Genomic DNA, 15,133 nt, shown 5'->3' on the forward strand with positions numbered 1-15,133 from the left:
CCTCTCTTTGAATAGCACATAACGGCACGTTCTCCAGAGCCATTGTCGTTCCAATTGCTGTTATCTCCATGGGAAGAATCACTGCCTTCATCAGCGGAAGACAACTTTGGCCGCTTCGTCTGCCGCTCATCAGTTGTTTCAACGCCGTCATCGTCATAGGCTAGCTGTTGTTTAACATTCGGGTTATTGGGCTGTTGATCCGCCTGCAGCCAACGATGACAGCCCACATCCTTTTCGCGAAGATTCACCGGCGAATGGGTCTCAGTCCTGGCTCCAGCACGAGATTCGCCTGGAGATGGCAGAAATAGCGGACATGTAGCGTGATTGCTGTTGTTTGTTGATGGCCTTGGTGAGTCCACGGTGATGCACTCTTCGACTCCGAAACATGATTGCACTTCGGCCGATTGCCAACACGCAGTCTGCGCTGACTGTAATGCAAGACTGCTTGAAGTATGGGGACGCTCGCAAACCACTTGATTGGCCTCGTTATAAGCAGAGCAGATATCCCCGAGTTGCAGAGCTGCACAAGAGTCGCTGGATAAATCGACAAGTGTAGGATTTATAAACATCGTATCATTTACTTCTATAACATGTTAATGTCTTCAATTCGAATAGTTACTCCGACAGCATCATCACCCGTCATACCATGATCCTCTGACATCTCAGTTACTGCCTCGTTTTGCTCGAGATTTTCCTGAGGCACAAACCCCTTCGAATATGTCTTAGGTATAGAGACCTTCTTCGATTTTGGTAACCGTTGAAGGCCTGGATCGTAGGACTTGAACTTAAGCGGTTTGTGCATGATGCAGTGGAGGAAAAATGTCAGTGAAATTTATAGTCGAACGAGATTCAGGGTCAGAATATTGGAGAGGGAGGAGGTGCTTCTGATATAGACGACTGGGATGTCGGGCTCCAAACAGGGTCACATCTTCGTGCCGTGCTCTTGCTAGAAGAGAAAGCGGACCACTCCGACCTGAATTATACCAGTCATTCCCTATGCAGTCGGCTCCTTCCTGTAATTTATTTTGGCTGTTCGACCCCCTTCATGACGCGCCGTGACAACAAATCAAGGCAGGTGATATGAGCGCTTCCGGGCTACAAAGTCCCGTGGAGCCAATCGCAACTCTTACACTGCTAAGATGAACGCGGGAATCATGTCGCGATGCATACTGCGGCTGGTTGATCAACATCGTCAGCCAATCCCTTGGTCGGAGAAGACGCCAATGTGACAAAACGGTCCGACTCAGCTGTTTAGGGGTGGCAGCTTCGTCACCGCACCTTCTGCCGCAGCTAGTGGGAAACTAGTGAGCCTTGTTTGTCTTGCCAAATGCAAACAACAGGGAAAACGAGGCAAACTGGTGCCGCGTAACCGGCCAGCTGACGATCCATGACAAAGTATGTTCTGTCTGTGTGTCGCATTCACTCACCATGATGGTGATGAGTTTGACCTCACAGTGTACCTCAGGCATAGTGAATATTATTAGCGGATGCCATTGTTTAGTCTGTAATGCTGTTACAAACAGACTTGGGAGCGAGCTGCGAAGCCATTCGGTGCGAATTATGTGTCCTAAACCTAATAGCTTAGACACGTCCTCTTCAAATCCGTGGAAAACTATCCTTGCATAGGGGCAGGGCGAGGGTGAGGGCGTTCGGCCTTCTACTGCTTGGTCGAGTAAATGGAGCAAACTAGTCATCAAGTCCATAAAGTGATGGACAACGTGCTACATGCATCTCCGGAGGCCTGTTGGTCGACCAGGTTCGTAGCAACCCAACCGTTCTTGTGACTGGGCGGACGAAGATGAAACGCTGAGGCGTCGACATTTACATCATGTCGTAGCTGCCTTCTGTTGATCTTCACCTTCGGTCAGTCCCCGAAATGAAGCCGCCTCCCATCCGTAGCAGAACAATCGAGACCGCCATCGACCCAATTTCCTGTCCGACTCTGCAGCCAATCTTTTGATGTCGATGCTTTTCTTAGATTGGTGTCGTAATGATTACCCTCCCTGAACTCCTGGCAGAAGTCCCAGCGAGGTGATGAGTGCAGATACGAGCTGCCGGCTGAAATGCGTCATCCTTTCTTCCCATGATTGGAGGGCTTGTGATGGTTATTTGCAAAAGTTCTTGCCTTCTTGAGTAATTCTGAAGGGGCATGACGTGTTCCCAATTGTGTCGAGACTTCTGCACTGACGAGAGTCTTCAGATAGTTTTTCCCTTTCGGGTAATTTTGGAAGAGGTCTGCGAGGTTGGTCAGCTAGTGAACATCGAACCGACCATTTCCAATCCAATTCAAATGAAGATCCCAGTCACTAGCGGTCGGCAGAATTCCTCAGCTGCGCCCCGGGCATCCCGTACTTGTGAAAGGAGGTACGGACATCATGAAAGTATCAGAGGATCCAGCGCTTCGGCTGCGTTATGCGGTGGTTAATGTTCCTCCTCGTTTGTCATGTTGATCGTGGTGTGTGGGCAACGTAAAGGTTGATGAGTAAGCCGGCACTAAAGAAGAAGAGAAAGGTTAAAAGAACAACTTGAAGGGACTCGACGGTACTTGTGGGCGGAGTTGGCGAGACGGCCGCTTTATAGGCGACGCAAAAGCGGCGAGCGAAGGAGGGGCTGAGAATTCCCCGATAAGGGAACCACCGCCTGTGGTGGGCCAAGACCACCATTTCCCGAGGCGGACAAGCCGTCGTTTTTAATACTTTATATTTTATTTTATTTATAATTTTAATATTTTTTTTTATTAATATATTATTTAATATTTTTTAAGAAGTAAAATATATATTATAAAATAATTTTTTATAATTTTTAATAATAAAAGTTTATAATTATTTATTAATATTTATTTTTTAATAATAAATAATTCTAATTTTTTATAATTTAATTTATTACTTAATTATATTATTTTAATATTTTATTAAAGTAAGTAAATTATATTTTTTTCCTTAAAAATTAATTTTTTTAATCTTTTTTAATTATAATATTATATTATTCTTTTTTATATAAATTCTAATTTATATTATATTTTTTTATATAATTTCTTTAATTTATTTACTTATAATATTACTTATTTTACTTATAATTTTTTATATTATATTTTAAATACTTTAAAATTAAATTTATAATTAATATAAGCTAGTATTTATTTTATTAATTCTAATATTAAGTTATTATAAGCTAATTATATTATAAGTAATTATTTAACTTAATTATCTTATTAATAATTAATATAATATTATAAATATTATTTAAGTATTTAATTTAATTTATTTATTTATTTATTTATTTATAAATAATATATAATACTTAATTTATAATTTATTTTAAATTATATTATAAGTACTTATTAAAACTTAAAAGTAAATATACTTTTTTTATTTAATATAATTTCTTTTAATAGCTTATAATTACTTATTATTATTTATAAAAATATATATATAAGTTCTTTTATATTACTTACTTTTTTATATAATAAAAAGTATTTATATTTTATAAGTTTATTTATAATTATAAATATATTATTATATTTTATATTAATTATTAGTTCTTTTAATATTAATAGCTTTATAATATAATTAAAAGCTATTAATTTTTATAATTATATTAGAACTAATAATAGTTATAATTTTTTATATAGCTTATATTATAAAGCTTTACTTTTTTTATATTATATATATTTATTAATAACCTTTTTAATTATTTTCTTAATTTCTAAGAAATTATATTATTATTATATTTTATTTAATATTTTATAAATTCTTTAATATTTATAAACTAAATATTTATATATTTTTTTAATATATTTTTTTTATAATTTTAATAATATTTAAATTTTTTTTTTATATATTAATACTTCTCTTAAATAATATATATATTTTATTAGTATATCTTTAATATATTATATATTATTTATTACTTATTAATATATTTTCTTATATACTAGATTTTTTTTTTATATTTTTAGTATAATATTAAGTTATTTTTATTAAAAATTATTATTTTTATTAATTTTAAGAAGTTATTTTATTATTATAAGTATTTTTATATTATAATTATTTTTTTAACTTAAAGTATTTACTTATTTATTCTTAGATTTTTTTTAATAAATAATTTTATAATTAAATTCTAAAAAATATTTAGCTTATTAAATTTATTATTTATTTAATTATTATATTATTATAAAATAAAAGATATTTTTATAATTAATATATACCTTAATTTTATATTTACTTTTTATAAAATAATATCTAAATTTCTTAAAAGTATTAATAATTATTAAAAATTTCTTATTATAAATAAAATAATTAAATTTTATTTTATAAAGTTTTTTTAAGTAAAATATAATAAAATATAATTTTTTATTATTATTTTATTATTTTACTTATATTTTTAAAATAAAGTTTAATAAATTAATTTTTAATTTTATTTTTTTTTTAAGTTAAAAGTTTTTAAAATAAGTTTAAATATAATAAGTTTTTTAATTTTATTAAAAGTATATTATACCTTATTATTTTAATTTTATTATTTATTTTTTTTAATAAGTTTATTTAAAAGTATTATAATTTTATTATAACTTTTAATAAATTTTTTATAATAATTTATAAAGCTTTTAAAGCTTTATATATTCTTAATATTTTTTAATATTAATTAATTTCTTATTATTTTAATTTTTATTTTTTTTATTTATATCTTATTTAATTATATTATATATTCTAAAAAATCTACTTTTTATATATAAAACTTATATTTTATTAATTTAAGTAATAATTTAATATTTTATAATATTTTTAATATTATATATATATATTTTTTATAGTTTTTTAAGGTTTTAAAGAAAATTAATATATTATTAAAATATATTATTATAAAGTTATTTAAATATTTTTATAATATATTATTAATTATTTTTTAAAATATTATTAATATATTAATAAGCCTTATTAATATTATTAAATATTTAAATAATTTAAATTTTATTTTAAAGGCTATTATTTATTTATAATCTTTTTTTATTTAAATTAAATTATATATTTCTTTTAAGTTTATTATAATAAATTAATTTATATTATATAATTAGTCTTATAATTCTAATATTAATAGTAATAGTATTTTATTTTTTATAATAATTATATTTAATTACTAATAATTTATTATTAATTATAATTTTTTATTTTTTTTTAAAATAAATATAACTAGGTATTTAGCTTTTAATATTAATATTTTAATATAACCTTTTATTAATATTTTATTAATATATTCTTATAATATTTTAAGTTTTTTTATATTTAAATTATAAATTTTATAAAATATTATTAACTTTTTATTTATTAGTTTAATTTTATAATTTTATTAATTATATTTAAGTAATTTAGTTTTTAATTTTTTTATAAATAATTCTTTATATTTTTAATATTTTTTAAGGATATTTTTAAGTTTTTTTTTTTTTATTATTAAGCTTTTATTATTTTTATTATTTTTATTTTTCTTCTTTTTATTAAGTTTTTTATTTATATTTATAAGGTTTTTTTTTAAGGTAATAATAATTTTTTAAATTTTAGCTTTTATTTTCTTATTATTTATTATTATTTATATTCTAGTTTATAATATTATTAAAGTTATTATAATAAATCTAATTATTTTTTTTATACTTATTATTTTTATATTATTTATTTATTATTATTAGTTTTTAAATAATTTACTTAAAAGTTTCTTTTTTTTAAAACTTTATTTATAAGTTAAGTTATAATAAAAAAATTTTTTTTTTTTTAAAATTTATTAATTTTATTAGCTTAAAGTTTTATTTTACTTTAATTAACTTATTTTTTAGTTAATTAATAAGTTACTTTTTTATAATTATAAGTACTTTAATACTAGGTTATATTTTAATATATTTATAATATTAAGTTAAATTACTTTTAAATAATCTTAAATTTATACTTTAAGATAATTAATTTTTTAATTAATAATTTTATTATTATAAATAAAAAGTTTTTTTTTAATATTAATTAATTTATATAATACTTTTTTATATTTTTATAATAATTAATAATAATTTATAACTCTAAATAAAATATAATTACTTATTATATTATTATTTATAAGTATATAAATATAATATTTTATAACTTTAATATTTAATATTATTTTATTACTTTATTTATCTTAAATTATATTAAAAGTTATTAGTATTTTTTTTTTATATTAGCTTATAGCTTTTTTATAAATAATATATTTTATTTTTTAAGTTTTTGAAAATAAATTCTTTTATAATTTATTATTTTATTTTTTAATATTATTTTATAAGTTTAGTTTTATTTTATAAGTACTTAAAGTAAAACCTATTATTAAATATTTAATATAAATAATTATAAATTTAATTTTTTATTTTTTTATACTTTTTATATTTTAAGTTATTATAATTTATTATATATTTTTTATTATATTTAAAGTTAAACTTTTATTTATTATATTATTTATTTAAATTTTATTTATTATAATATATTAATTTTATAGTTTTTTTAAAGTTTTTTTATTTAAGTATATTTAATACTTATTATATTTATTTATATATTATTAATATTTTATATTATTACTTATATTATTTCTTAGCTTTATTTATTATATATTTTAAATAATTTAATAATAAATATATTATATAATTTTTTATTTTATATTAAAGTAATTTAAGTAATAACTTTTTTTTATATATTAGGATTTTTCCCTTATATATATATTAATATTATTACTTATTTTATATATATATATATAACTAATATATATTTAATTTATATATATTTATAAGGTTTATATAAGCTTAATATTTAATAAGTATATTTAAATTAAGTTTTAAAATTATTATTTAATTATTATTAATTATTTTTATTTTTTATTTTAAGAGTTTTTATTTAAAGTATAATATTTTAATTAAATATTCTCTTATTTTAATTAAAAATATATTTAATTATACTTTAATTATAAAATATACTTAATATATTATAAATATATATAATACTTATATTAATTATATATAATTTTTATATCTTAATAAAAGTTTAAAATTATTTTTTTTTTCTTTTTTTAAGTATTATAATATTAGGTTTCTTAGTATTATAATAATATTTATTATAATAATAAGAATTATAAAATATTTTCTTATTAATATAAGAAAATATTATTATATAACTTATTTTTATATAATTATTAGCTTTATTAGTATTTTTTCCTTATTTTATTTATTTTTAAATACTTTTAAAATATTTAGAATTATATTATTATTATTAATACTTATATTTCTTACTTTATTTTTTAGTTTATTAAAGGTAATAAAAATTTATATATTTTACTTTTTTTTATATTATTATTTCTTTTAAATTTTTTTTACTTTTATTTATTATTATACTTAATTAAAAAATTTTTAATATAAGTTTTTATTTAAATATTTTAATAATTTTAGTTTATAAAGTTTTTTTTATTTTATTATTATAAGAGTTTTTTTTTTTATTAATTATTTATTTTATTTTTTTTATATTAATTATTTAGCTACTTATAACTTATTTTTTATAAAGTTTATAATTTTTTTCCTTAGTTTTTTTAGCTTTTTTAAAAACTATTCTTTTTCTTATTTATTACTTATATAAATATAATAATTATTATTATAATAAAAAGTTTAATTAAGATTTTTATATTTTACTTTTAGTTTAATAACTTTATTTTTTTATTAGTTAATAATATTAAGCTATTTCTTACCTTCTTTTAGTACTAGCTTTTATTTTTTCCTAGGTTTCTTATATTTATTAGTAAAATATCTTAGTTTTTTATAATTATAATATTTTTTTTTTATTATTTTTTTTAATAATATTAAGCTTTATTTATTTAAGGTTAAAAGTATAATTATAAGTAATAAGTTTTTTTTATCTCCTTTTTTAGTTTACTTATTATCCTTTTTTTCTTATAAGGTTTTAAGTTTCTTTTTCTTATTATTTTTATATATATTATTAATATTATTTATTATTAATTTAAATTATTATTATTATATAATTTAAGAAATTATTTAATATATTTTTTTTATATAATTTATTCTTGATTTTTTTTTTTAATTTTTTAAAGAAAACTAATATAAATAGCTTATTTTCTTAGTTTAATATTAAGATAATTTATTTAAAATATATTATATAATCTAATATAAATTTTTTTTATTTAAGTTAATTTATATAAATAATTATAATTTTTATTTTATTAATTAATTTAAATATTTTTTTAATTATTTTTTTAAATTTCTTATAATTAATAAATATTTTTTTTATTTTATTTTTTTAATTATTTTTTATATTAATAAAATAATTTTATATAATTAGTTTAAATTATATAAATATAATACTTATTATATATTTTTTAATATATAATACTTTTACTTATATATTAATTAATTTATTTAAGTAGAATTAATAATATATTTTAAGTTAAATTAAGAATTCTTAGAGTATTTTTAGGTTATTATTATAAGGTTTTAATACTTTAAGCTTAATAATTTCTTTTAAGTTTTTTTATTTTAATATAAGTATTTAATATTTAAGGTTAAATTACTTAACTTATTAATATAATTATATAAGTTTATTTATAATATTTTAGGGTTTAAAACTTTAAGGTTTTTAAAGTATTAATAATATAATTATTTTAAATAAAATAAGTATTATAAGTATTATTTTAATAATTATTAAATATTACTTAAAGTAATATAATAATTATTTAAATAAAAGCTTTTAATATATAATAGCTAAGGTTTTTAAAAGATAAACTAATTATAATTTATATTAATAAAATAATTAAGATAATTAATTTAAGTAATTAAGTATTATATTAATAATAAGTTATAAATTATAACTAAGTAATTAAAGTTAAAAAGTTATAAGTAAAGCTTATTTAATATAATAATTAGTATTAAAAGCTAAAAAGTTAAAAGTTATTTATAAAGTAAATTTAAGGGTTTTTATATATTATAATTATTAGTTATTATAAAGGTAAATATTCTTAATACTTACTTTTAAATACTAATAAGTATTATATATACTTACTTATAATAATTAAGTGTTCTTCTTATTAATCTTATTATACTAACTAATATTTTATAGCCTGTTATACCTATACTACCCGGCGGCTTTATGCAGCCGGCCTAACTTACAGCCTACATGCTAGGTTATAACAATTACTTAATCTAGTTAAAAAAGTCTTACTATTCTTCTTCTTGTTCTATATCTTTAAGATCAGGTAGTTTATTATTATAAGCTTATTATCCTATTATTATAAGAGTTTATATAGTACTAAGTTATAATTAAACCTATTTTAAAGCTTTTTAAAATCTTTATTCTTTTAATTCTTCTTATATTATTTAGCTATTCTTATTTTTTATATAGATTTTTATGGTTTTAACTTATTATTATTTAGCTTTATATTACCTAAGCCTTACTAGTTTTTTATATATTAGTATTTTATTATAATTTAGTTATTTTATTTTCTTAGCTTCTAGTATTTATTTTTCTTATATTATCCTAAGTAGTTATATAATCTAACCTTTCTTTAGTTTTTATATACTAAATAATAGTATTTTAATCTCTAGTACTTAATTTATTTACCTTTATATTTTTATAATAGTTTTTAGTTTTTATTATTATAGCTTTATATTATTTATAACCTTAATTAGTTATTTTTTTATTATAATAAAAGTTTTCTTTTCCCTTTTTAGCTTTTTTAGGAACTATCCATGGTTTTACTTACTATTAAAATAAATATAATAGTTATTATTATAATAAAAGGTCTAGTTTAAGTTTTTATATTTTACTTTTAATTTAAAGATCTTAATTTTTTATTAATTAATAATATTAAATTATTTTTTACTTTTTTTTAGTATTAACTTTTATTTTTTTTTTAATTTTTTATATTTCTTAATAAAGTATTTAAGCTTCTTATAATTAAAGTATTTTTTTTTTCTTATTTTTATTTTATTTAATAATATTAAGCTTTATTTATCTTAGGTTTAATATATATTTATAAGTAATAAATTTATTATACTTTTAATATTAATTAGCTTAATAGCTTTATCCTTTATTAGGATTTTAAGTACCTTTATATTACTTTTTTTATAAGCATTACTAATACTACTTATTATTAATTTATATTACCTTAATAATATAATTTAATAAGTTATTAGGTTTATTTTCTTTATAAAGTTTATTTTTAACTTCTTCTTTAAGTCCTTTATAAAAGGCTAATATAAAAGGTTTATCTTTTTAGTTAAGTTGTGATACTAATAGTCTAAAGTAAGTAATATAATTTAATACTAATCCTTTTTATCTAAGCTTATTAATATTATATTTAATGGCCTTAGCTTTATTAATTATTCTAAATACCTTCTTAATAGCTTTTTTAAATTCCTTATAATTAAAAAAAATAATATTAGTTTTATTATTATAATTATCTTTTTTATTATTAAGGTAATCTCTTATAATAAGCTTAAACTATATAAGTATAATCCTAGTTATATATTCTCTAATATAAAGTATTTTTATATAATATTTTAATATTTTATTAAGAAAAAATTAATAATACACTCTAAGTTAAGTAAAAAATCCTTAAAGTATACCTAGGGCTTTATTATAAAGTTCTAGTAATTTAAGCTTAATAATTTCTTTTAAATCCCTTTAAGGTATAACTTATTAAGCCTAATATATTTACTAAATTTATTAATATAATTAATTAATTTTTTATATTATTTATTATTTATTATTAAGTAATCTAAATAAGATTAGTATTTAAGGTGCTATTTTAAGATAATTATTAGATATTACTTAGAGTAATATAGTAGTAGTTTAAATAAGAGCTTTTAACGTGTAATAGCTAAGGTTTTTAAGGGATAAACTAGTTATAATTTATATTAATAAAGCTACTAAAATAATTAATCTAAGTAATTAGGTATTATATTAATAATAGGTTATAAATTATAATTAAATAATTAAAATTAAAAAGTTATAAGTAAAGCTTAAATTAATATAATAATTATTATTAAAAGCTAAAAAGCTAAAGTTTATTTATAAAATAAAATTAAGGGTTTTTATATATTATAATAAATTACTTTTCTTATTATAATATTTCCCTTTAAATTACTATTATAACTATAATTTTACTTACATAAATTATAGTTCCTTCTATAATTTAGATATAATAGTTACTCTAACTATTAATTTATTATCCGCCTTGCCTATATGTTACGACCCAGTCGTATACAGGAAGCAGGCTGTAAGTTGGGCCGGCTATATAAGCCACAAGGCGGCATAGGTAGGGCAAATAATAAATTAATAATCAGAGTAATTATTATATTTAAATCGTAAAAGGAATTATAATCTAAAGGGAAATATTATAATAAGAGAAGTAATCTATTATAATATATAAGAACCCTTAAATTTACTTTATAAATAAACTTTAACTCCTTAGCTTTTAATATAATTATTATATTAACCTAAGCTTTACTTACTACTCTTTAACTTTAATTACTTAGTTATAATTTATAACCTATTATTAATATAATACCTAACTACTTAGATTAATTATCTTAATTATTTTATTAATATAAACTATAATTAATTTATCCCTTAAAAACCTTAGCTATTATATATTAAAAGCTTTTATTTAAACTATTATTATATTACTTTAAGTAATATCTAATAATTATTAAGATAATACCTATAATACCTATTTTATCTAAGGTAATTATATTATTAATACCTTAAAAGCCTTAAAGCCTTAGACCCTAAAATATTATAAATAAACTTATATAATTATACTAATAAGTTAAGTAACTTAGCCTTAAATATTAAATACTTATATTAAGATAAAAAAACTTAAAAGAAATTATTAAGCCTAAAGTATTAGAACCTTATAATAATAACCTAAGAATACTCTAAGAATTCTTAACCTAGCTTAAAGCATATTATTAATTCTACTTAAATAAATTAACTAATATATAAGTAAAAGTATTATATATTAAAGGATATATAATAAGCATTATACTTATATAATTTAAACTAATTATATAAGATTATTTTATTAATAAAAGAGATAATTAAGAAAATAAAATAAAAAAGATATTTATTAATTATAAGAAATTTAAAAAAGTAATTAAAAAATATTTAAATTAACTAATAAAGTAAGAATTATAATTATTTATATAAATTAACTTAAATAAAAAGGATTTATATTAAATTATATAGTATATTTTAGATAAGTTACCTTAATACTAGACTAAGAAAATAAGCTATTTATATTAGCTTTTTTTAAAGGATTAAAAGAAGAAATTAAGAATAAATTATATAAAAAAGACATATTAAATAACTTTTTAGACTATATAATAATAATAATTTAAATTAATAATAAATAATATTAATAATATATATAAAAGTAATAAGAAAAAAGAACTTAAAACCTTATAAAAAAAAGAGGATAATAAGTAAACTAAAAGAGGAGATAAGAAGAACCTATTACTTATAATTATACTTTTAACCCTAGATAAATAAAGCTTAATATTACTAAGAAAAATAATAAAAAAAAAAAGAAATACTATAATTATAAAAAACCAGGATATTTTATTAATAAATATAAAAAACCTAAGAAAAAATAAAAGTTAGTACTAAAAAGAGGTAAAAAATAACTTAATTCTACTAACTAATAAAAAATTAAAGTTATTAAGTTAAAAGTAAAATATAAGAACCTTAACTAGACCTTTTATTATAATAATAACTATTATATTTATATAAGTAGTAAATAAAAAAAAGGATAGTTTTTAAAAAAGCTAAGAAAACTAAGAAAAAAACTTATAAACTTTATAAGAAATAAGCTATAAGTAGTTAAATAACTAATATAAAAAGACTTAAATAAATAATTAATAAAAAAAAGAACTTTTATAATAATAAAATAAAAAAAACTTTATAAACTAAAATTATTAAAATATTTAAATAAAAACTTATATTAAGAAATTCTTAATTAAGTATAATAATAAGTAAAAGTAAAGAAAATTTAAAGGAAATAATAATATAAAAAGAAGTAAAATATATAAATTCTTATTATTTTTAATAAACTAAAAGATAAAGTAAAGGAAATAAGTATTAATAATAATAATATAATCCTAAATACTCTAAAAGTATCTAAAAATAAATAAAATAAAGAAAAAACGCCTATAAGGCTAATAACTATATAAAAATAAGCTATATAATAATATTTTCTTATACTAATAAGAAAATATTTTATAATTTTTATTCTAATAATAAATACTATTATAATAATAAAAAACTAAATATTATAATTTTTAAAAGAAGAAAAAAAAAATAATCTTAAACTCTTATTAAAATATATAAAATATATATATTTAATATAAGTATTATATATATTTATAATATATTAAGTATACTTTTAAATTAAGGTATAATTAAATATATTTTTAATTAAAATAAAAAGATATTTAATTAAAGTATTATACTTTAAATAAGAACTCTTAAAATAAAAAGTAAAAATAATTAATAATAATTAAATAATAATCTTAAAACCTAATTTAAATATACTTATTAAATATTAAGCTTATATAAATCTTATAAATATATATAAATCAGATATATATTAGTTATATATATATATAAAAAATAAGTAATAATATTAGTATATATATAAAAAAAAAATCCTAATATATAAAAGAGAATTACTACTTAAGTTACCTTAATATAAAATAAAAAATTATATAATATACTTATTATTAAATTATTTAAAATATATAATAAATAAAGCTAAAAAATAATATAAGTAATAATATAAAATATTAATAATATATAAATAAATATAATAAGTATTAAATATACTTAAATAAAAAGATCCTAAAAAAACTATAAAATTAATATATTATAATAAATAAAATCTAAATAAGTAATATAATAAATAAAAGTTTAACCCTAAATATAATAAGAAATATATAATAAACTATAATAACCTAAAATATAAAAAGTATAAAAAAATAAAAAATTAAATTTATAATTACTTATATTAAATATTTAATAATAGGTTTTACTTTAAGTACTTATAAAATAAAACTAAACCTATAAAATAATACTAAGAAATAAAATAATAAATTATAAAGGAATTTATTCTAAAAAACTTAAAAAATAAGGCATATTATTTATAAAAGGGCTATAAGCTAGTATAAAAAGAAAAACGCTAATAACCCTTAATATAATCTAAGATAAATAAAGTAATAAAATAGTATTAAATACTAAAGTTATAAAATATTATATTTATATACTTATAAATAGCAGTATAATAGGTAATTATATCTTACCTAGAGTTATTAATTATTATTAACTACTATAAAAACATAAAAAAGTATTATATAAGTTAATTAATATTAAAGGAAAACTTTTTACTTATAATAATAAAATTATTAATTAAAAAATTAATTATCTTAAAGTATAAATTTAAGATTATTTAAAAGTAATTTAACTTAATATTATAAATATATTAAAATATAACTTAGTATTAAGGTACTTATAATTATAAAAGAGTAACCTATTAATTAACTAAAAAATAAGCTAATTAAAGTAAAATAAGACTTTAGGCTAATAAAATCAATAAAATTTAAAAAAAAAAAAAATTTTATTATAACTTAGCTTATAAATAAAGTTCTAAAGAAAAGAAACCTTTAAGTAAGTTATTTAAGAACTAATAATAATAAATAAATACTATAAAGATAATAAGTATAAAAAAAAGAATAATTAGATTTATTATAATAACCTTAATAGTACTATAAACCAGAATATAAATAATAATAAATAATAAGAAAATAAAAGCTAAGATCTAAAAGGTTATTATTACCTTAAGAAAAAACCTTATAAATATAAATAAGAAACTTAAAAAAGAAAAAAATAATAAAAATAATAAAAATAATAAAAGCTTAATAATAAAAGAAGAAAAACTTAAAAGTATTCCTAAAAAATATTAAAAATATAAAAAGTTATTTATAAAAAAATTAGAAACTAGATTACTAGAATATAATTAATAAAATTATTAAATTAAACTAATAAATAAAAAGTTAATAATATTTTATAAAATT

General features: G+C 17.6%; 1 protein-coding gene across 1 annotated transcript; it reads right to left on the minus strand.

The window, feature by feature from the left end:
* Positions 1–583: 583 nt before the first annotated feature.
* G6M90_00g069470 (uncharacterized protein) lies at positions 584–1,469 on the minus strand (the record flags this gene model as incomplete). The annotated part of the gene is made up of 2 exons (XM_066130913.1): positions 584–784; positions 1,428–1,469. 2 exons carry the CDS (start codon positions 1,467–1,469, stop codon positions 584–586), a joined length of 243 nt encoding a protein of 80 aa, XP_065987080.1.
* Between the last annotated feature and the right edge of the window lie 13,664 nt (positions 1,470–15,133).

The sequence above is a fragment of the Metarhizium brunneum genome, chromosome 4 (genome assembly GCF_013426205.1).
Source record: "Metarhizium brunneum chromosome 4, complete sequence".
Classification (NCBI taxonomy): domain Eukaryota; kingdom Fungi; phylum Ascomycota; class Sordariomycetes; order Hypocreales; family Clavicipitaceae; genus Metarhizium; species Metarhizium brunneum.